Below are 25,605 nucleotides of genomic sequence, written 5' to 3' on the forward strand. Positions count from 1 at the left end.
GGATGCCAGGAGATGGGTATGCCACCAGTCGCCAGCCACCAGTCACCAGCCACTACAGTTGGAGAACTCTGACATATGACATACAGTTGAGTAGCATGAAATGATGTACCCACGGCTGTAATCCAACCTCGATTTGATATCCAGTGTGATGAGAGCTGTTCTGCTGTTCCAGTTTCAATACTGAAATTCATATATTATTTTTATGCTGTCCTAACCAGACTGGACTGTGGTGTCATACAGCATAAAATATCTTGCAATGTGTTGAACCAGTGATGAGAAGTGTAGAACAGCCAGCAGGGGAAAGATGTTGACAATTAGACAGCTTTTATGTAGAACAGCAGTACAGTGTTTCACAGTGCATAATGCTTCCGCAGATTGAGAACAAAATGTGTGGTTTGCTTTCATCCATTTTCGCAAACATAGCCTGGAAAAATAATGTTGACATTACTGTGCATTTCACTCTGAGGCATATTGCACTCTGAGAATGTTCATCGAATTCAGTTACTTTGTATTATATTTCAGCAACAGTGACATAATAGCAAATTGGACTGTATGAGTTTTTATGGATAATTTTTCCAGAGACACACTACCATTTCTTCAGATTTATTTAATTTGGGTATAAATCCTTTCCAGCATATATGCTGTACACAAAATGTTGAACATAAAATGTAGCTATCTGCTGATTTAACATCTTGCTGAGTATACCAGTACAATGTTTTGTTGTAACAAATAGTTCAATGTATTTTACACACTTATAAACTTATTTATACAGTTATAGTAATTTATACCATTACATTTATGTTGTACCTTAATGTTCTGGAAGACGATATTATAAGGAACGTCATACTTTTCCTGGATGATAGAGTTGTCTATGATGAATTATTGCCTGAAAAAAATCTGCACAAATTTGAGTCAGATCATAACATTTCAAATTGCTCCAAAGATAGGCAACTGAGTTTAAGTTTTCAGAAATGTAAATTGGAGCACATCACAAAACAAATAAAAGACAGTATTGTATGACTACATTATCAAATAATCACAGTTTTAATTGGTCAACTCATACAAATATCTGGATGAAATGAAATGGTGACATAGACTCACTTGTAGGCAAAGCAGAATGCAGACTTCAATTCATTGGTAAGATACTGGAAAATGCAATCAGTCTATAGAGGACATTGCTTACAAAATACTTGTGTGGCCCATTCTAGAATATTGCTTAAGTACGACCCATAACAAATAAGGCTAATGGCAGACATTGAATGTATACAAAATAGTGTAGCATGATTGATCATAGATTTATTTGATGCATGGGAGAGCATCAAGAAGCTACTAAAAATTGGAAATGCCAGACAAGTGAAGATAGACGCCAAATATATGACAAAACCCAACTTATGAAATTTCAGGAACCTGTATTAAGCGAGGTATTTAGGGATTATACAATAACTACATATGTATCACTCCTATAGGGACCATGAAGGCAAGATTAATTACAGCATGCACAGAACCATTTTTGAATCATTCTTCCCACACTCCACATGAGCATTGAATGGGGATAAACCATAATGTGTGGTACAACAATGTACTTTGTCGGACAAACCCACAGTGGTTTATACAGTGTGCATGGAGACATGGAATCAGTTGACAGTAGCTGGGTAATGGTTCATATTGATTCCCATTTCCCTGTTGCAGTAGGTGATCTTATGCCTCTAATTATTTTTTCATTGCTATCTTAACTTGCATTCTCCAATTCAGTTTATTAACCCTTCTTATCTCTTTGTATTAGGGCAAATGTACAGTTAACTTTTAAGGAATTTGTATTTTCAATTTATCAACTGGAGTTTTGTTTCATATGCAGCAACAATGTTACAAATTATTTGTTTCAGTTTCTTTGGAATAATTTGCTGTTTCACAGGTGCCTTGAAGAAAATAAAAGATCTCGAAAGTGTCTTAATGACAACCGATGGCCTCATGTTGACAAGACAGCTTGTTGCCTTGCAGAGGGCAGGGCTTGACGGTCTGAACATCAGCTTAGACACCCTGCAGTCCCAACGCTACAACCAGATCATGAGGAGGAAAGGCTGGAAGCGTGTCATGGCTGGCATAGATCTAGCCTTGCAACTTGAATACAAACCTGTAAAGGTATTACTAGTGCAGCTGTCATCGCATGCAGACTTTCATAAACAAAAGATATAAATCTGTTGTTAAGAATATCAATACAAGAATCACCATTTTAAAGCAGTACGCCCTCACCCTCACCCCCATCCCCGCTCCCACCCTCACCGTTGTCTCCACACTGCAGCTGTAAGTGAAGGAAGGTATATTAAGACAGAAGAAGTAAATTTTAGCTGACGATGCTAACAGTTTCGTAGTTTATACAACATAAAAAAGTATGGCTTGCAAGTTTACCAATTATTGTCAACATGAGGCCATCGGTTGTCATTAAGACACTTTTGAGATCTTTTATTTTCTTCAAGGCACCTGTGAAACAGGAAATTATTCTAAAGGAACTGAAACAAATAATTTGTAATTGGTATCTTATATTTTCCTCCCAAGAGAGCATTATGAAACTCAAGATCTTTACAGTTTCTCTTTTTTTCTTTTGTGTCTTTAGTTTAAAATAAGTATCCTCTATTGTGGTGCCATTTTGAAAAAAATACTCGATTGTTTGGAAAAATTATTCTTAATTCTATAGTCACACTTTTGTTATATCTAAGTACTACTGGTTTCAGTAGCAAGTACCAGCATCAGTTCATCTTATTATCAAAAATTTCTTTGCAAAATAAAAGCTGACCATTGTGGCCAAGCGGTTCTAGGCACTTCAGTCCGGAACCATGCTGCTGCTACGGTCGCAGGTTCGAATCCTGCCTCAGGCAGGGATGTCTTTAGGTTAGTTAGGTTTAAGTAGTTCTAAGTTTGGGGGACTGATGACCTCAGATGTTAAGTCCCATAGTGCTTAGAGCCATTTGAACCATTTTGCAAAATAAAAAGCTTCTGTACAACTGCAAACTAGACATACCATTTTCAGGGTGCAGTTCACACCTATTGAAAGCACAACAGTGACCTTTACTTTTAGTAGATAAGACACCTACTGGGGTAAGTGACTTGATGACTGCACACAAGAAGTTGTCATTTATTCCATATGTAGCTACCATGTAGACTCACTTTTTTCGTATTTGTTTGTCCTTACTCTTCCAAAAGGTTAAACCTTGTCTCTGCAGCCACAGCTTCCTCTCTTCAGCAGTTGTATTCATCTCCATGTGTGAAGAAAATCCCATTCATTGATCACATTGTTTAAGTAGGATGTTCTCAGTCATCCCCTTGTTTTCTTACCTACGATCTTGCCTTCAGAAATGTTTTTTAAAAGATTATCGTCTCCAGTTAAGTGTCCAGTGTATTTTGCTTTGCCCTGGCCTATAACTTTCAGTGGTTTTTTCTTCTCTCCTATTTCCTTTAATTTTTCCGTCAATGCAGCTAGTTCTTGTACTTCTCCTCCAGAACCACATTTCAGCAGGTTTGAGGCGAGCTTCCTTTGGCTTTTCTAATGTACAGATTTTGCATCTGTGTGTCAGAACACTCCACACAAAGGTCTTTACAAATATTTTGTTAATGTGGAAGCTGATATGTTTATTCAGTTGCAGCTTCTTCTTATTTTGGAAGGAATTCTTCACCTGTGCTATTCTTTTCTTGAATGCCTTGAAATATTGATTGTTTTCTTGCAAAAAGCTACTGAGATATTGAATTTCAGTTGCTTTCTTGAGTTGCTCATTGCCTGTTCTTGTGTCAGTCCTACCTCCACCTCCTTTCTTGTCTGTAGCCATAACTTTTGTCTTCTTTGTATTCATTTTTAGCTTTAGTTTTACCATTTCTAGATTTAAGGCCTGAAACATTTTATTTAGTTCCTACTTTGATTTACTATTGTGATGTCATCAATCTGCAGTGTATATGCATGCAATTAAGTTTCCATATCAACATCATGCTCCAAAAACCACCTAACTGTGTGTGGCAGGGGGTACGTCTCATGCCACCAACTGATCCCCTCTGCCTTGTTCCACTTGAGAACAGTGCTTGAGAAGAATGACTGTCAGTACACTTCTGTATTATCTCTAACTTCTCAAATTTTCTTCACGTGATCATTTCGTGAATTGTATATGAGAGAAACTATTATGTTGTCAGACTCTTCTCGGAAACTACTCTCTCGAAATTTGGGTAGTAAATCTTTCCGTGATGCACAACTGCACTCTTATGGCATCTACCACTGGAGTTGCTGAGCATCTCTGTAATGATCTCACAGTGACTAAATGATCCTGTGACAAAACACTCCGCACTTCGTTGGATCTTCTTTCTCTCTTCTGTCAGTCCTACTGGGTAAGGACACAGGGGTAATTTACATTCACTTAAGATTCTTCCTGTGGATGTTAGTCTGGCATCTGCTTTTCTATTGCAGTTTTATGTGGTCATTCCACTTTAAGGTTGCTCTGGATAGTTACTTCTAGATATTTTATGGTAGATTCTGTTTCCAGCAATTTGTCATTAATAGTGTAGTTGTACAGTATTGGATTTCTTTTCCTGTGTGTGTGTGTGTGTGTGTGTGTGTGTGTGTGTGTGAGTGATATGTTACATTTATTTATGTGCAGGGTCAACTGCCAGAGCCTGCATCATTCACCAATCCTCTGCAGGTCATTGTGCAAATTGATACTGCCTTCTGTTGTTGCTACTTTCTGATGGACAAGTGAGAGTACCTGTGAACAATATTAAGGAGCCTCTGACACTTTCTACTGGATCATTTATATTCATTGTAAATGTAATGGTCCTATCACATTTCCTTGGAGTATTCCAGAAATTACCTTTTGATTCTTGTCATCTTTTCTTTGTTGTTGTTATTACTTCCTTGATGAAAATATTAAGGAAGTAAGGTGATAGAAGGCACCCGTCTCTCACTGCCCTTCTGGTTTTCCTTCTTTCATATCCGGTTCAGTACTCTGACTTTTGTATATACTCAAAATTAATCATCTGTCCTTCCACTTTGGACATTACTTTAAGGAATGATGATATAATGGTAATCTGTTTAATAAACAATATTTTAACGATACACTTTGCTTTCCAATCATATAGTGGCTTGATGATGGAATTTGATACTGAAATTAGTAATCATTAGACAAAATAAAAGTGAAGCTATAATAAAAAAAAGTAATATTTTGGATCATGTCAGTTGTTGTTCCAAACAACAGCATGTCAGGAATAGGTTCAAATGGCTCTGAGCACTATGCGAGTTAACTTCTGAGGTCATCAGTCACCTAGAACTTAGAACTAATTAAACCTAACTAACCTAAGGACATTACACACATCCATGCCCGAGGCAGGATTCGAACCTGCGAACGTAGCGGTCACTCAGTTCCAGACTGTAGCGCCTAGAACCACACGGCCACTCCGGCTGTCCAGGAATAGGTACTAAATTATTTGTCCGCTGATGACTTCACAGCTTAGAACACTAAAACGCAAATGTTAATTGTTTGTTATGTGCCCTGGCAGAGTTCACAACTGTTTACAGCTCAAGATTGGTTGTTGGAGATTGGGCGTTACTCACATAGTGTATTTAGTGCACAGTGCAGAAAAAGGCAGTGTCCAGAAAAAAAAACAAGTGTAAAGGCAAAAGTTTCATGACAGGATGTTGTGTCACCATACTTGGAAGACAATTATAGCCAAAGACAGAAATTTAAAAGAAACTGGCTCATTTGAGCTGCGGAGACCTAGTCGAGGATTCTCAGTAGATAATTGTTAGCACAGTAGAATTTATAAAGAGACAATGTCAGTTCATGTGAGGGAAGGTTGATTGGTAAGTACCTATCAGCTTTCTCATAAAACTCACAATTTGAAGAATACACATCAAGGAAAAGGTAGAAGTCCAACAGTGTCAAATCTAGACAATAATATCGATCATCCAGCAGTTTTGCAAAATCCCCAGTTGTACTTACTTTACTTACTTACTTACTTACTTACTTACTAACTTACTCAGATTTGCTGTGTACCATACAAAGAACTGGTTTCACAGAGTTCACTCGATCAGTTGCCAAGTTCTCACCTTCCTCCAAGTTTGTGTCCATGCATAGAAGATTCATTGCAAAAGTTCCAGGTGTTAAAAGGTCTTCCTGTACATCTGTATCTGTCCATTGATTTCCACAACAGTGTTGATCTTGGGATTCTTCCACCTTACATGCGTAGAACATAACCTGCAATCTTCAGTCTTCTTTCAACAATAATTACGTGCAGGCTGTGTAGACCTCGTATTCTCAGCACTTCATCGTTTGTAACTTGGTTGGGTTAACATCTTCAGAATTCATCTCTAGCATTGTTGGTGAAAAATATGGAGACTGTGTGCTGATTTTACTGATATTTTCCAAGTCTCACACATATAAATGATAAAGGAGTACAGTCAAAGCTTTGTTGACATATTACAGACCTAATTACCATATGGACTGATTTTCCAGTTCTGCTGGTGATTTCTGCATCTGTGACCTCATTATTACATATAAAGCTACCGAGATATGGCAATCTGTCAACATCTTGTAGTATCTTCTATTGCACTGTAATCAGGGAAGAGACGAGTAATTTCCACTTACTTTGCACATTCTGTTTGTGCAATTGAAAGGATACCAAATAAATTAAAAGGGTGGTGCACAAAATATGTCAAAACTCAGCTGCAGAAGCAATGAAAAAAAGCATGTCAAAATTTAAAAGAATGCAAAATCTCCAAGATTAGCGATGTTTTACTGAAGCTCGAAACTTAGGGTGGGTTTCAGTGCAAGATGTGTTTAATAGTTCCCATAGTGAAACTTCATTTTGAAATCTGGAAGAAAATCCAAAGAGGTTCTGGTTGCATGTGTAGTACACCAATGGCAAGACACAACCAATACCTTCACTGCTCAATAGCTGTGGTAATGTTACTGATGACAGTGCTACTAAGGCAGGGTTACTAAACACGGATTTCTGAAATTTCTTCACCAAAGACAACAAAGTAAATATTGCAGTATTCAAATCAAGAACAACTGCAACTGTGAGTAACTTAGTAGTAGCTCTCCTCAGTGTAATAAAGCAGTTATGTTTCTTTCAGAGAATGCTGATACAATAGCTCCTTTAGAAATCATATATAGCTGCTCATTTGATAAAGATCCATACCTAGAGACTGAAAAGTTGCACAGGTCACACCAATGCTCAAGAAAGAAAAGAGGAGTTATCTATTAAATAACAGACTCATATCACTAATGTTGATTTGCATTAGGATTTTGGAACATATATTGTGTTTGAATATTATGAATTATCTCAAAGATAATGATTCATTGATAAATAGCCAAGATAGATTCAGAAATATCGACCTTTTAAAACACAGCTAGCTCTTTAGTCACACAAAGTAATAAGTGCTGTCGACTGGGGATCTCAAATTTATTCCATATTTGTAGATTTCCAGAAGACTTTTTGAAACAGTTCCTCACAAGCATTTTCTAATCATATTGTGTGCCTATGGTGTATTGTCTCAGTTGTGCAACTGGATGTGTGGTTTCCTGTCAGAAAGGTCACAGTTCATAGTAATTGATGGAAAATCATCAAGTAAAACAGAAGTGATATCTGAAATTCCTCAAGGAAGTGTTATAGACCACCTGCTGTTGCCGATCTACATTAACAATTTAAGAGAGAATCTGAGCAGTCCTCTTAGATGATGCTGTCATTTACAGTCTTGCAAATCATTTACTGTCTTGTAAAGTGATCAGATGATCAAAATGAACTGCAAAATGATTTAGGCTACCTATCCATATGATGCAAAAAGTGGTAACTGACCTTAAATAATAAAAATTGTTATGTCATCCGCATGAGTAGTAAAAGGCATCTACTAAATTTTGGTTACATGATAATTCACGCAGATCTAAAGGCTGTGAAGTCTACTGAATACTTAGGAATTACATTTACAAATAACTTAAATTGGAATGCTCACATAGATAATGCGGTGGGAAAGCAAACAAAAGACTGTGATTTAATAGTAAAACATTTAGAAGATTAGGATTACTAAAGAGACTATCTACAACTATACTTGTCTGTCCTCTTTTGGAGTATTCTGCATGGTGTGGGATCCTTACCAGATAGGACTGACAGAGGACATCATTTAAAAGTTCAAAGAAGGGCAGCTCATTTTGTATTATTGGCAAACAGGAAAGTGCATGCCACAGATATCGCATGTGAATTGGGGTAGCAGTCATTAAAGCAAAAGCAATTTGCTGGAGCAGGTTCTTAAAATTTCAATCATCAACTTTCTCCTCCGAATGTGAAAATATTTTGTTAGAGCCCTCTTACATAGGGAGAAATGATCATTGTAATAAAATAGAGAAATCAGAGCTTGTACGGAAATATTGAAGTGTTTGTTTTTCCTCAAATGCTGTAGGGGAGTGGAATGGTAGATAAAGAGGTTGAGGGTGGTTCTCTGAACCCTCTGCCAGCATTTAATTGTGAATTACAGACTAGTCATGCAGATATAGATAATGTAGATAGGCTTTCAATATTGTGCACTGATTCTCTAATTTTATACATTGCTCAAATACTTTCGTGGCGCTTTGGAGTGACCCCTTTAAAATAACACTTTACCAGTGTTCTTAATATGTATTTTGGTAACCAGGTTGATAAGAAGTTACAACAATACTCTCTTATTACTCCCCAGTTTTGGGTTTTGTTAATGAACAAAATCGCCACAGTGTTCCATAACAATTACGGGCTGAAGTTTCCTGCTGATGGAACCAATATGATTTTCTGTGTTTCTGAGCATACAGGTTGTGTACGCTGTTTGGAGTCTGGTGTATGCTGAATCAAATGTTTTTATTGTTGTGATCTTCCATCTGAAGATTGGTTTCATGGAGTTGACCATGCTAGCCTATCCTGTGTGACCCTCTTCACCTCTGCATAACTACTGCAGCGTACAATAACTTGAACTTGCTTACTGCAGTCAGTTTTTGGTCTCCTACAGTTGTTACCCCCATTATATTCACAGAGGACCACATATTGTGGAAATTGCATATTGTAATGTAGGATGCAATAATAACGTACGGAAAGTTTCTGTTGAAAATTACGAATTATTTAGGAATAAAGGAGATGGCTCACCAAAAGGCAGAAGCACTGTCTCATCGATAGGCACATGAACAAAAGATATGTAGAATGAGATTTTCACTGTGCGGTGGAGTGTGCACTGATATGAAAATTTCCTGGCAGATTAAAACTGTGTGCCGCACCAAGAGTCGAACTTGGGACCTTTGCCTTTCATGGGCAAGTGCTCTACCATCTGAGCTATCCATGCACGACTCACAACCCGTACTCACAGCTTTACGTCCACCAGTACCTCGTCTTCTACATTCCAAACTAAAAGGTACGTTGCTTGGCGAGCTTCCAGAATGCACTTTCTTTTTCTAGCTGTAGGAAAAACATGCGCACGAGCACACACACACACACACACACACACACACACTCACACACACACACTCACATGCGCATGCACGTCTCCTTATTTTGTGGTCGCTCAACTGCCAGCTCTTTACTGGCCCACGGTGAGTGTTCTGGAGTGAGGTGGGGCTTTAGAGTGGGGTAGGATGGGGTGGGTTGAGGCAATGTGAGGGATGGAGAGAGATGGGAGGGGTTTGGAGGGAAGCATTTAGTGGCTCGTGGGAGAGTGGGGAGCCATCTGTGGGCTAGCTAGGGGTGCAGGTAGAGGGGTCAGGTGACAGACAGCTGGGTACTCATAGATTAGGGTGTGACGTGAGATAACAGCACACAACTAGCTGATTGGGAGGGGGGGGGGAGAGGGGGGGGAGGGGCGTGTGTGTGTGTGTGTGGGGGGGGGGGGGGGGAGGGGGCTGGGAGTTAACTTGGATTTAGACCAGGAAGCAAAGGATGTGCTGTAAGTATGGCTACGAAAGTTGAGTATTCTTAAATAAGATCAGCTGGTGCCAATGTATTGGAAAGTAACTGGCACACAAAGTGCAATTGTGGCTCCTTTTTCTTTATGAATTTTAAATAGTCTGCAGAGCAAATTGAATTAGGAGGATCAGGCATTTGTGTGGGTCTAGGAAAGTAAATTGTAGGGCCAGATAAAAGGCGCGCAAGACAGGAGGGGTACTACTGCTCATCACTGCTGTATCTGTGTGAGTGCACCGAGAGTGGTGTTGCCGTACTTGCGTCTTTAAATTGGTCACCAACTGATCATTGCAGGCTGGCTGCTGGAGGCCGTCTCTGGGAGCCAAGCGTGCCGTGCGGTCCCTGCCATGCCATCTGCTGGCGACTTGCACATATGTAAGTGTGGAACAGTGCTGACTGACTCTCTGTGTGATTCTAGTTTGTAATGTGCACATCAGCGTTCTGTGTCTTGTTGAGTCCTTAGAGGCATATTGTTCGGAGGTTATTATTAAAGCCATATTTGTGCGACTTGGATCACACTTCAGTATTACTTGGTTAGTACATCACCACAAACATAAGGACCGGGGATGTACATGCTTTGACAGTTTGCTACGTCTCTTTCTTCTAGGACTGACATGGTAGCTGCCTTGCATTTCTTAATGACTCTGACCTTGTCAACCACAAACCGAATCGTAGTACAGTCATGATTTCCCTGAAGAGATTACATGACAGCAGAGACTTGTAAAATTGTGTTACCCATTTCTCTAGCCAGTGAAGATTCATTCTATACCTTCAGATACAGTGTCATGTAGGAGTAGAACAGCAAGAAATACGTAGCTCCTCTAACAGTAATGACAGTTTATCACCTCCCAACACTACATGTGCCAATGTTTCAGTGCATTTTTGAATATGTTTGTTAACAGATTCATCAACACAAGAAAAATTTATGATCTCAGTAGCATCTTATTTCTTAACTCATACTTTACTATTCATCAGAATCTTCATCGCTGCTCTTTGATTCGTCAGAGCTCCCTGCTGTACTTTGTTTTATTTCATAGTCAGAATTAGTTGAAATACCACCTATCGTATTTACTCAAATCTAAGCCGCACTCAAACCTGAAAAATGAGACTCGAAATAAAGAAAGGAAAAAAAAAAATTCCCGAATCTAAGCCGCACCTGAAATTTGAGACTCGAAGTTCAAGGGGAGAGAAAAGTTTTAGGCCGCACCTCCAAATCGAAACAAAGTCAGTCCATTGTAATATGAGACACAATTTAGTTCGAGTGAATGACGATACAGCTACAGTAGTTTGGTTCGAGTCGTAAGCGTAGCACTTAAGCTTTACCAGGTAGCCATTGCTATGCGTCAGGCGCTCCGTCCGTATTTATACTGGTACCCTTCCTTTTTCACGTGCTTCATCTGGTTTGAATCGATTGCTTATTTTGCTTTGATCTGATAAGTGCCATTTTCCTTGTTATAGGCGTTTATGTCACTCTAAGCTGAAAATGCATTACTGTACTGTGTCATGCATTGTTTGTCGCATTCTGATAGTGCGTGTTTGCGGCCTGTCATCACTCGTGGCATGGCTTGCTTTTGTGCACGCTACCGCTGCCTACAATTTAAAAAAAAAAAAAAAAAATAAAGAGAGAGAGAAATTGTCTCATTAGCGGAACAATGGCAAGAGACTATTATTTCTTGTTACATACACTGCTGCTTTCTTTGATAATGATCAACAAGAACCAAATAATAGACTGCGTATGATAGAACATGTTCTGAACGAGAGTTAGGCGAAAATTTTTCTCCATTTGAAAATCTTTGCGGCCGCTTCTTTAGTACATCAAATTCTGAACAGAAATTAGAGTCATCTTAGATATAAAAATCTAGTCAGTTGCCATGCTTCATTTCTGACTGTATCACTATTAGGCATAAGAATAATACGAATATAAACATGACACGATACGTATATTCTTCCGCATTTGCTGTTGTCTCACTCTAGTTTCGTAGTTTATTAGGCAGACAGGATTTAAATAAGATAGCAGCAAACACGAAAGAATACGTGGCAAAATGTTTATATTCGTATTACTCTTATGATGAAGAGAATACTGCATGTGATTCACATTTCATCAGGTTCCTATTAGCAACCATCTCTTCTCACAGGTAGGAAAACATTCAGAACGTAGAGTTGGCCATATTGACAAACATCCCAAACAGTCTTGCCAGTCGGATTTTCGTAATACATTGAAGTTCTGCTACATTCGAAGATGAACAATACGGAATTTGTATTTACTTCTTTGGATAATGTATGAAAATTGTCTTCCACCTTTTTTTTTTTAATTTATTTACTGACGCAGAGGTTTTGGCGCCAGTATTTATCTTTGTGCCTATGAAGCATGCCTGTGTAGCGCTACATATATTCGACGGCAGAAGTTAGTTGTTTCAGCACCTACTGACATTTTTCAGAACTTCCACTTGCTTTGCACTCGATTCTAAGCCGCAGGCGGTTTTTTGGATTACAAAAACCGGAAAAAAAGTGCGGCTTGGATTTGAGTAAATACTTCTTAAGTATTATCTTTCAAGTCAACACCTGCCAATCTGTGAGACCGAAATGATGAGCCATACTACTCTATTTCACTGTGCCTGTTTGTTTCATTTGTATAACATTTTATTCCATCATAGATGCTGCACTTACAGTTTCATAGATGCATTGCAGCAGCAGACACAATAAAAGTAGCAATCAGCAGTGCTTAGTTTGTTGAATGGGTAAAAAATATGCCATTGTCCCAGTTCCACATATCCCCAAAATTTGATTCTGCCAAATTCTGTACTCTCTGAAATCGAATGTTTAATCCAAAGATGAAAGTGAACAAGTTTGATGCAGTATTGCTAATATTGTTTATTACGCATCTTGCTGAATGAAGAGCATACCGTGTCTTTTCTGAAAGGTTTGGAGAAGTAATGCACATACCAGTTTTCTAAAAACTTACATTGAGATTGTGCTCTCCTTCCTCTTGTACAAATTAGTAGAGCCCTTTGGATTACTCCACAATATGCCTCTTGGCAAGGTGGTAACGACAGTATTATGAAAAGGATAGATTGGCACTCACTGTATAGTGTAGATGTTGTGTTGCTGGCAGGGGGGGGGGGGGGGGGGGGGGGGAAACACCACCTATTAAACACGTAAGCTTTTGGTGCAAACCACCCCCCCCCCCCCCCCCCATTCCCACACACACACACACACACACACACACACACACACACACACACACGCGCAAATGCAGATCACACATACATGACCACTGTCTCTGGCTGCTAGGGCCAGACTGGGAGCAACTGCGCATAATGGGAGAAACAACGGTCATGGGTGTGTGTGTGTGTGTGTGTGTGTGTGTGTGTGTGTGTGTGTGTGTGTGTGTTTTGTCCACTTTGGAAGAAGACTTTCTGATCGAAAGCTTACTTGTTTAGTAGTCTTTTTGTTGTGCTTGTCTGTGACCTAACATTTCCTGTATACAGTGAATAGCAATGTATCTTTTTTATAATATGGTCATTATTCCAGCCTAGATTTTCTATTGTTTGTTTCCTTTTAAGACCTTATAAAGACAGTTACTGACAATTTCTTTTTTTCTTATTGGAGAAAAGTAAAACCATATGGGGGCCAGACGTAGATTGTAAATGAATATGGAATAGAGTATTTTTATTCTCCCTGTATGCAGTGTCAATAACGTCACCTCACACACTTCGTTTCTGGCAGCACCTCCTTCTCAACACATGACTGTCCCCCACCACCTCACCATAGTCTTCAAGTTATATCCTATAGCACTTCTGGGTGGACAAATAGATGAAGGATGTAGTTTAAAACAGTATAACTAAACTTAAAAGTCAAACTGCCCTTTTATAGAGACTGCCATCATTATTTAAACATACTAAACAACATCAAAACAGTCAAAAGAAATTTTTTTTCAAAAGAGCAGAAAATTGTAGTGAAATTCATGAAAGGATTGTTTTAAATTGTTATATCTTAAATCAATAAGTATGTCAGCATTTCCCAGGATTTTCTGGCTTAATTAAGACTAGGTCATGCCACCACAGTGGTCAGACAGTGGACTTGCCTTCGAGAGAACAACGGACCCGAGACCCATCGGGCCACCAAAATTTGGGTTTCCCTTGATTTCCCTAATTGATTTAAGGCAAATGCTGGGATGGTTCCTTCGAAAAAGATGACATTCGGTTGAGGAAGCTAATTTCTGTGGCAGGTCTGATGACACAGTGCTGGTGGAAGCACGAGTATTTCAGAGCACACCAATCATTGCACATTGTTAAACATAGGGCTGTGCTGTAGACAACCCCTGTATGTTCCCATGTTGACAACACTGTTGAATTACAATTTCTGTGGCTCAGGAGCATTGAGATTGGGCAGTGAATCAATAGAAATGTGTCATCTGGTTGAATCATTCGTGTTTCGCACTACACCTGCTTGACGGTTTTGTGCACATACACTGTCAACAGAGTGAATTGGTGCTTGAAAGGTGCACTTTGCTACAGACTTAGGCCAGTGGGAGCAATATTATGCTATGGAGGACATTCACCTGGTCTTCTATGGGTCCTGTGGTAGTAACTGAAGGCTCCATAACAGCTTTGTTCTGTGTGAACATTATTGTGCACTGTCCGCACTCTGTCCCTAATGAAGGTGACATGTTTCAACAATATGACTTTCAGTGTCACGAGGCCAGAATCAAATTCACCCCTTCTGAATCTGATGGAATACATCTGCGATGATATCAGATACCAGTTCTGCACCCAGAAACCACTGATCTCCAATTTATGGGAATTACATGACCTGTGCTTAGACATGCGGTGCTGCATAATGCTGGGAACATACCTCACATAATGTTGGGAACATACCTGAAATTTATTGAACTTGTCCCACACAAAATCACTGCTGTATTGTGTTCCAACAGTGGACAAACACATTATCAAACAGGAGGTCATAGTGTTTTGTCTCATCAGTTTATATATTCAATGCTTGAATGAAAGGTGTGCTCTTTTCCTTTTTTCTGCCATTGCGTGTATGTGTAAAGCAGGATGTTCTACCATATGGGCTTGTTTATATGAAGGCTGTCAGTGTTACTACCTGCACAGATACTAAATGCTCCTTTTGTGAAGACCTTTTATCTTGAGAACACTTTTAACTTTGTTTCACAAATGGCAGCACAGTTTCAAGAAAGCTTCATAATTTAATGTAATAGTTAAAATAATACCTTCAGCAAAAGATGTGTGCGTTGGAGTGGGAAAAAGGATTGGAGATGTATGTAGTTTAATTTTCTTAAATTGTTAAGAAGGTTAACAGTTTGGCATGCTAAGATAAATTCCCACATTCTCTAAAAAGAGAGAAAAAGATTAATTTAACAGAATCAGTGAGGTATACAAATATAACAACAGACTTGTAGAACCATTATTTTGTAGGTTAGATTAGATTAGATTCAGCTTTTGTTCCAAGACCCAAAACATGAGATGATTCTCATGGGTGAGTAACATGCCAGAAAGTATAACATAAAAAATATAAAACATTTGAATACCCTGATCATTTGTCAGGAGATTGTCAAACTAGGTGAATACAATACAAACTGTAACAGCTAATATTTTCAGAATTGATACGCTGTCAGACCGAAACATTGTTATGCACTATTCATAAATTTATCAAACAAAAAGTACATAATCTTGACTGTTATGACAAAGTGCTCTCAGAACTGAAATCTAACAGACATTCTTATTTAAGCTGGCCTAACAGCCACTGTTAAGATATTCATGTATAGAGTAGGATGAGTTGCCTATCAAAAAGTCTTTCAAACTCTGTTTAAACCATGCTTTATCTGATACCAAGTTTTTAATGGTGTCTTTCTTCCACAGATAAATTGTGTTGTAATGCGAGGTTTTAATGAAGATGAAGTGTGCAGTTTTGTGGAGTTAACAAAAGAGAAAAATGTTGATGTAAGATTTATCGAGTACATGCCTTTCAGCGGCAACAAATGGAATGATGGGAAGATGGTCTCCTTTAGTGAAATGCTCCAAATAATTAGAAAGCAGTGGCCTGATTTTGATCCTCTTCCCAATGGGCCCAATGATACCTCAAAGGTACGTGCAGTATTACATATGAACATACATTGAAAATAATTTAATGTTTATGACTTACTACCGATCACAAGAATACTTCACATCTGCTGGTGGTATGAGAGATGGACTGGTTTAGTTACATATTTCTCATCCCATTCAGTAAGTCTGTCCTGGCCTGGGTTTCTCTGCAGCTTCTCTGCAACTCTCCCCATTTCCTAAACCTTGACAATCCTTTTATTTCTTCCCTTTTCCTTCCCCTTCATTGTTTCTGCCAGAAGAAGAAGCCACTGACTCCAAAAGCTTGCACATTTCCATAACTTTAAGGGGAGTTAGAAGGGGAAAACATTCTTTTTCACTTTTTTGGGTTTTTATCTGATTATAAAATTTGCAATTCTCCAACTAAAATGATATGTATATTACTTATAAACTTGTGTGGGAAGTATTTTATTTTATTTTCTAAAATATAATCTACACCAGTTGAAAATGTTAAAATTTTTACATGCATAACGTGAAGACCTAATAAAATCGGTAATTTCTTATATACAGGGTAGTCCATTGATTGTGACCGGGCCAAATATCTCACGAAATAAGTGTCAAACGAAAAAACTACAAAGAAAGAAATTTGTCTAGCTCGAAGGGGGAAACCAGCTGGCGCAATGGTTGGCCTGCTATAAGGTGCTGCCATAGCTCAAACTGATATCATCTGTGTTTTTTTTAAATAGGAACCCCATTTTTTATTACATATTCGTGTAATACGTAAAGAAATATGAATGTTTTAGTTGGACCACTTTCTTCGCTTTGTGATAGATGTCGCTGTAATAGTCACAAACATATGTTTCATAATTTTAGACGAACAGTTGGTAACAGGTAGGTTTTTTAAATTAAAATACAGAATGTAGGTACATTTGAACATTTTATTTCGGTTGTTCCAATGTGATACATGTACCTTTGTGAACTTATCATTTCTGAGAACGCATGCTGTTATGGCGTGATTACCTGTGAATACCACATTAATGCAATAAATGCTCAAAATGATTTCTGTCAACCTCAATGCCTTTGGCAATACGTGTAATGACATTCCTCTCAACAGTGAGTAGCTCGCCTTCCGTAATGTTCGCACATGCATTGACAATGCACTGACGCATGTTGTCAGGCATTGTCGGTGGATCACGATAGCAAATATCCTTCAACTTTCCCCACAGAAAGAAATCCGGGGATGTCAGATCCAGTGAACGTGCGGGCCATGGTATGGTGCTTTGACGACCAATCCACCTTTCATGAAATATGCTATTCAATACTGCTTCAACCGCACGCAAACTATGTGCCGGACATCCATCATGTTGGAAGTACATCGCCATTCTGTCATGCAGTGAAACATCTTGTAGTAACATTGGTAGAACATTACGCAGAAAATCAGCATACATTGCACCATTTAGATTGCCATCGATAAAATGGGGGCCAATTATCCTTCCTCTCTTAATGCCACACCATACATTAACCTGCCAAGGTCGCTGCTGTTCCACTTGTCGCTGCCATCGTAGATTTTCCGTTGCCCAATAGTGCATATTATGGCGGTTTAGGTTACCGCTGTTGGTGAATGATGCTTCATCGCTAAATAGAACGCATGCAAAAAATCTTTCATCGTCCCGTAATTTCTCTTGTGCCCTGTGGCAGAACTGTACATGACGTTCAAAGTCATCATCATGCAATTCATAGTGCATAGAAATATGGTACGGGTGCAATCGATGTTGATGTAGCATTCTCAACACCGACGTTTTTGAGATTCCCAATTCTCGCGCAATTTGTCTGCTACTGATGTGAGGATTAGCTGCCCCAGCAGCTAAGACATCTACTAGGGCATCATCATTTGTTGCAGGTTGTGGTTGGTGTTCCACATGTGGCTGGACACTTCCTGTTTCCTTAAATAATGTAACTATCCGGCGAATGGTTCAGACACTTCGATGATGTCGTCCAGGATACCGAGCAGCATACATAGCACACGCCCCTTGGGCATTTTGATCACAATAGCCATACATCAACATGATATCGACCTTTTCCGCAATTGGTAAACGGTCCATTTTAAAACGGGTAATGTATCATGAAGCAAATACCGTCCGCACTGGCGGAATGTTATGTGATACCACATACTTATATGTTTGTGACTATTACAGCAGCTGGCCGGAGTTGCCGAGCGGTGCTAGGCGCTACAGTCTGGAAACGTGCGACCGCTACGTTCGCAGGTTCGAATCCTGCCTCGGGCATGGATGTGGGTGATGTCCTTAGGTTAGTTAGGTTTAAGTAGTTCTAAGTTCTAGGGGACTGATGACCTCAGAAGTTAAGTCCCATAGTGCTCAGAGCCATTTGAACCATTTTTGACTATTACAGCCCCATCTATCACAAAGCGAAAAAAGTGGTCCAGCTAAAACATTCATATTTCTTTACGTACTACATGAATATGTAATAAAAAATGGGGGTTCCTATTTTAAAAAAATGCAGTTGATATGAGTTTGACCTATGGCAGTGCCATCTAGCAGGCCAACCATAGCGCCATCTGGTTTCTCCCTTCAAGCTAGACGAATTTCATTCTTTGTAGTTTTTTCATTTGATGCTTATTTCGTGAGATATTTGGCCCGGTCACTATCAATGGACCACCCTGTAGAAAGCTGTGGATTGCTGTGTTATAAAGGTTAAATTATGTGTTTGCATTGGTAGCACTGTCAAAAATAGTATCGTATCTTTTCATAGTATAAACATGCTTTGTATATCGAAGTGCTAACGTTCTTCCGAGGAAAAGTGACGAATAGACTGGTAAATCTCTCAAAAAATATGACTCCAAAATGAAGTGTTTTTAAGAAATGTGGGTTTCATGGTAATAAATTTTTGTATAAAGAGAAACTTTGCGTTCAGCATGTGGTGTGTGAAGTTACAGACAATGAAATACTGGCAAACTCATGAGTATCTAGCGAAACACCCATTAGTGCTTCGAAGATTAAAATGAAACATAGTGATAACACAGTTATCTCAAAACAAAACTCATGTAAACGGTAGGTTAGGTTATATTCTGATACATTTACACAACCTAACAGGGGTGTTATGTGAATGTGTGTGCTGTATGTATGTGGAGGGCCAGTTAGTTTACATGAAGACATTGAGGTATCAAATGGACTAGCCAGGAAACGTATCATTAATTCTGCCAGTTGTAAATATACTCATTCATTTTGGAATTCTGATAAGTGTAAAGATAATTATTTTGAAATAAATGTTAGGTGGTTTTATGGATTGAGAGCTATTGGCAAAGGTTACACTGCAGCAGAAACAATGTGTGTCATGATGTATATGCCACGCCCACTTTGTAAAATGGACAAGTATGCAGGATTTATTGGAGCTGCTGTGAAATCTGCTGCATGTGAGTCAATTAAGTGTGCTGCAAATGAAGCTGCTGAAATAAACGATGGTATGATTGACATATCCGTAGCTTTTGGGGCGCTTGGTAGTAGCGCAGCTGCATTTCTAAGAATTCTGTTGCTACAGTGACCAGTGTGGATACTGGAAAGCTAATAGATTTCCAGATTTTAACCAAACATTGTTATAAGTATAAATCAGGGCATGAAGAAGGGCATATCTGTGACAGAAATTATGAAGGACAACTAGTCGTACGGAGGCCTGTGCAGCTGTTGAAATTTATAATCGATCTGTAAACTAAAGGCGAGTGTGTTACACTAAGTTCTTAGGTTATGCAGACTCAAATGCATATAACAGTGTAGTAGCCACTCAGCCTTATGGTGAGAAGCTTATCACAGAACTGGAATGTGTTCGTCATGTCCAGAAGAGGATGGGTACCAGATTGAGGAAGTTGAAACAAAGTTTGAGAGACAAGAAACTTTCAGGTGGTAAGACCATAAGAAGCAGGCTGACAGACAAAATGATTGATCAACTACAACAGTATTATGAGATTGCCATTAGAAATAATACTGAGGATTTGTTGAAATTGAAGCAGGCAGTACAGGCTACCTTCTTCCAGAGACTGTCAGCTGATGATAAACCAGTACACCATCTTTGCCCTCCTGGATCTGGTTCATGGTGCAATTACCGCAATGCCCAGTACTCAAACAGGTCATACAGCCATAAACATTATATCCCAGCAGCAGTTGTGGATATCATAAAACCTGTTTACAGAGACCTGGCAATCTGGAATTATTGAAGAAGTGTCTGCATTGTCAGACTCAAAATCCCAATGAGTCGTTCAATAATCTTATAGTGTCAGTGTTGTCGTAACTGCCGTCTGCGTCATGTCTGCTGTGCAGCGAGTTACGCTAATTTAAGTATTAACTCTATTTTTCTTACTTGTCACTTCTTCTTCCATGTGTTTTTGCTTTTAGGAAGCTTTTTATTGTCGAGTGCTAGTAATAGTGTTCCATAGATTTTGTGTTTGTTTTGAATACAGTCAGAGAGAGTCCGTTTAGTAAGCCATAGTGCCAGTAGTGCTAGTGTTTGTTTTCAATACAGTCCAGAGACAGGTAGGGCTATTTTCATTGTTTTCTACAGGAAGTGTCTAGTAACCACAGTTTAGTCAACTATCAGCCACCTTTAGTGAATTAGCAGTCTAGTTATAAGTTGATTAACTCTCTACAGTAAATTGATTTCTTAGGATGGATAGGATGTGTGACTGCTGTGTATGGACACAGGTGGAGCTGGCCACTGTTCGCGAACAGCTGAACTTGTTGATGGCCGCGGTTACCCGTCTTCAGGCTGCTGCCTTGGAGTGTAGCGGCAGTGGGGAGTCTGGTGCTTTGCATGGTACACCCCAGGTGATACATGCTTCACCCACTGACCCTTCTGTCGACACATCTTTGCGGGTACCGGGCGCGGTTGGGCCACCCTCTTCCCAAGGGGAGTGGTGGGTTCAGCAGCATTCGCGGCGCACGAGGCGGAGGGTCAGTGTGGAGGCTGGCTGTGTGGCATCGCCCGTTCTGCCTGTGAGTGGACATGTGGCCACTCCTTCAGCAAGGTCTGAGCAGGCACATGGGGGGAGGGGTTTATTAGTTATTGGGAGCTCCAACATTAGGCGGGTGATGGAGCACCTTAGGGAAATAGCGGAAAGGTCGGGGAAGAAGGACAGTGTTCACTCTGTCTGCTTGCCGGGGGTCTCATCCGAGATGTGGAGGAGGCCGTGCCAGCAGTGATAGAGAGCACTGGGTGCACCCGACTGCAAATTGTTGCTCATGTCGGCACCAATGACTCCTGCCGTCTGGGTTCAGAGGTCATCCTCAGTTCATACAGGCGGTTAGTGGAGTTGGTGAAGGCGGAAAGCCTCGCGGGGTGGAATCTCAGCTAGCTATTTGTAGTATCGTTCCGAGAACCGATAGTGGTCCTCTGGTTTGGAGCCGAGTGGAAGGCTTAAACCAGGGGCTCAGATGATTCTGCGGAGATCTGGGGTGCAAATTTCTCGACCTCCGCTATCGGGTGGAGAAATGTAGGGTCCCCCTGAATAGGTCACGCGTGCGCTACATGCAGGAAGTGGCTACAAGTGTAGCGGAGTATGTGTGGAGTGCACATGTGGGTTTTTTAGGTTAGAGAATTCCCTCCCTAGGCCCGACAAGACACCTCCTGAGATGCGGCAAGGTAGGAGTAGACAAAATGCAACAGGGAATAACAATATTAATGTGCTAATAGTAAACTGCAGGAGCGTCTATAGAAAGGTCCCAGAACTGCTCTCATTAATAAACGGTCACAATGCCCACATAGTACTAGGGACAGAAAGTTGGCTGAAACCCGATGTAAACAGTAATAAATTCTAAACTCAGATTGGAATGTATACCGCAGAGACAGGCTGGAAAGTGAAGGGGGAGGCATGTTTAAAGTGATAAGAAGTGCAATAGTATCGAAGGAAATTGACGGAGATCCGAAATGTGAAATAATTTAGGTGAAGGTCACGGTTAAACCAGGCTCAGACATAGTAATTGGATGTCTCTATAGGCCCCCTGGCTCAGCAGCTGTTGTGGCTGAGCACCTGAAGGATAATTTGGAAAATATTTCGATTAGATTTGCCCAACATGTTATAGTTCTGGGTGGAGATTTTAATTTGCCCGATATGGACTGGGAGACTCAAACTTTCATAATGGGTGGCAGGGACAAAGAATCCAGTGAAATTTTTTAAGAGCTTTATCTGAAAACTACCTTGAGCAGTTAAACAGAGAACTGACTCATGGCGATAACATATTAGTGACAAACAGACCCGAACTATTTGAAACGGTTAACGCAGAACAGGGAATCAGTGATCATAAAGCGGTTACTGCATCGATGATTTCAGCCATAAATAGAAATATTAAAAAAGGTACGAAAATCTTTCTGGTTAGCAAAAGTGTCAAAAATCTGATTTCAGAGTACCTGATGGCTCAACACAAAAGTTTTGTTTTAAGTACAGATAGTGTTGAGGATCAGTGGACAAAGTTCAAAACCATCGTACAATATGCGTTAGATGAGTATGTGCCAATCAAGATCATAAGAGATGGAAAAGAGCCAGCGTGGTACAACAACCGAGTTAGAAAACTGCTGAGGAAGCAAAGGGAACTTCACAGCAAACATAAACATAGCCAACACCTTGCAGACAAACAAAAATTACGCGAAGCGAAATGTAATGTGAGGAGGGCCATGCGAGAGGCGTTAAATGAATTCGAAAGTAAAGTTCTATGTACTGACTTGGCAGAAAATCCTAAGAAATTTTGCTCTTATGTCAAAGCGGTAGGTGGATCAAAACAAAATGTCCAGACACTCTGTGACCAAAAAGGTACTGAAACAGAGGATGATGGACTAAAGCCGAAATACTAAATGTCTTTTTCCAAAGCTGTTTCACAGAGGAAGACTGCACTGTAGTTCCTTCTCTAGATTGTCGCACAGATGACAAAATGGTAGATATTGAAATAGAGGGATAGAGAAACAATTAAAATCACTCAAAAGAGGAAAGGCCGCTGGACCTGATGGGATACCAGTTCAGTTTTACACAGAGTATGTGAAGGAACTTGCCCCCCTTCTTGCAGTAATGTGCCGTAGGTCTCTACAAGAGTGTAGCGTTCCAAAGAATTGGAAAAGGGCACAGGTCATCCCCGTTTTCAAGAAGGGACGTCGAACAGATGTGCAGAACTGTAGACCTATATCTCTAACATCGATCAGTTGTAGAATTTTAGAACATGTATTATGTTTGAATATTATGACTTTTCTGTAAACTAGAAATCTACTCTGTAGGAATCAGCATGGGTTTCGAAAAAGACGATCGTGTGAAACCCAGCTCGCGCTATTCTTCCACGAGAATCAGAGGGCCATGGACACGGGTTCCCAGGTAGATGCTGTGTTTCTTGACTTCCACAAGGCGTTTGATACAGTTCTCTGCAATCGTTTAATGAACAAAATAAGAGCATATGGACTATCAGACCAATTATGTGATTGGATTGAAGAGTTGCTAGATAACAGAACGTAGCATGTCATTCTCAATGGAGAGAAGTCTTCCGAAGTAAGAGTGATTTCAGGTGTGCTGCAGGGGAGTGTCGTAGGACCGTTGCTATTCACAATATACATAAATGACCTTGTGAATGACATCGGAAGTTCACTGAGGCTTTTTGCGGATGATGCTGTGGTATATCGAGAGGTTGCAACAATGGAAAATGGTACTGAAATGCAGGATGATCTGCAGCGAATTGATGCATGGTTTAGGGAATGGCAATTGAATCTCAATGTAGACAAGTGTAATGTGCTGCAAATACATAGAAAGAAAGATCCCATATCATTTAGCTACAATATAGCAGGTCAGCAATTGGAAGCAGTTAATTCCATAAATTATCTGGGAGTATGCATTAGGAGTGATTTAAAATGGAATGATCATATAAAGTTGATCGTGGGTAAATCAGATGCCAGACTGAGATTCATTGGAAGAATCCTAAGGAAATGCAATCCGAAAACAAAGGAATTAGGTTACAGTACACTTGTTCGCCCACTGTTTGAATACTGCTCAGCAGTGTGGGATCCGTACCAGATAGGGTTGATAGAAGAGATAGAGAAGATCCAACAGAGAGCAGCATGCTTCGTTATAGGATCATTTAGTAATCGCGAAAGAGTTACAGAGATGTTAGATAAACTCCAGTGGAAGACTCTGCAGGGGGGATGCTCAGTAGCTCGGTACGGGCTTTTGTTGAAGTTTCAAGAACATACTTTCACCGAGGAGTCAAGCAGTATATTGCTCCCTCCTACGTATATCTCGCAAAGAGACCATGAGGATAAAATGAGAGAGATTAGAGCCCGCACATAGGCATACCGACAATGCTTCTTTCCACCAACAATACGAGACTGTAATAGAAGGGAGAACCAATAGAGGTACTCAAGGTACCCTACACCATCAGGTGGCTTGAGGAGTATGGATGTAGATGTAGATGTAGACCAAAAAATGTTTTTCTTGTAATGAAGACACTAAAGTGGGGGTCAGTCATGCTGTTATTGCTTTTAATGATGGCAACATTGGTAGCGTGAAAGTGCTACAACATATGGGAATTAATTCTGGAGCAAACTGCATCAGAGAATTTGAATGGATGGACAAGGTTTGCACTGGTAAAGCAGAGTATGCAGCACAGTTGGCCACTACGGAGTCCAGAAAGAAGAAAACAAGAAAAAACTTAAAAAAGATCAAGAGGATGATATACAGTATGGTGCAGGGTGCTTCTGAGTGACTAAAAATAAAATGTTAAGCATATATTGAGTTACAGTCTATTAAAACTTTAAAAACTCTTCCTGAAAATTTACATTTTGTCTTGCATTTTTCCCTAAATCTCAGTAACTAATTCGAATAGCGAATTCAAATTTTCAGTATGTATCCTGAGCCTTCTGAACTAAAAGAAGAACATAATGTTATGTATAAATAAAATTATTTAGAATAACATACAAAAAAGTACACAAAATTTTAACAGTGTGATTAAAAAATTGTATTTCCAAAAGCAGTGGCTGAAATGCAATTATTGTAAGACTCAGAACATATAGTTTAATGTCCTGTAAAAGTTTCTTGTCAATGGCTACAGTTGTTCCTGAAATACGGGGAAGTTAAGTCACTAAATTTAACATTGTCAGGATATGGCGTTCAAACTCCCCTTAATGCACATTTTCTCCTTCCTCCACTTGGTGAGCAACACATTTATAGTATTTTCACAACAGCAGTAGCTATTTTCTTACAATTTCTTTTTGCAGGCATACCATGTGCCGGGCTTCAAGGGACATGTGGGATTTATTACCTCAATGAGTGAACACTTCTGTGGCACGTGCAACCGTTTACGGATAACAGCTGATGGCAATTTGAAGGTGTGTCTCTTTGGGAATTCAGAGATATCTCTCAGGTGAGTGATGAAACATAGAATAATCATGTCCAAGTGAAAATTCATGTGAGGAAACCATAAAATTACTAGAAGACTGACAGACTGATCAGTATTTTACCTCCAGGATGTGAAATTCCAAAACTTCTTATAGACACATTTGTTCCTCTTGTCCTCACATTAGTCATGGAGTCCGAGTGACCTTTGAGACCTTCAGAAACTTATCC

At 39.7% G+C, this 25,605-nt stretch overlaps 1 protein-coding gene across 1 annotated transcript in view; it reads left to right on the forward strand.

Annotated features, from left to right (window-relative positions):
* The window catches only part of LOC126440335 (molybdenum cofactor biosynthesis protein 1-like), a 370,799-nt gene that overhangs the window by 311,649 nt on the left and 33,545 nt on the right, over window positions 1–25,605 (forward strand). The window contains exons 4-5 of the mRNA XM_050090618.1: window positions 15,828–16,052; window positions 25,257–25,402. Of these exons, the coding sequence (XP_049946575.1) occupies window positions 15,828–16,052; window positions 25,257–25,402 (371 nt within the window). The remainder of the gene's footprint in view (window positions 1–15,827; window positions 16,053–25,256; window positions 25,403–25,605) is intronic.

Source organism: Schistocerca serialis, unplaced genomic scaffold (assembly GCF_023864345.2).
Source record: "Schistocerca serialis cubense isolate TAMUIC-IGC-003099 unplaced genomic scaffold, iqSchSeri2.2 HiC_scaffold_1362, whole genome shotgun sequence".
NCBI lineage: Eukaryota > Metazoa > Arthropoda > Insecta > Orthoptera > Acrididae > Schistocerca > Schistocerca serialis.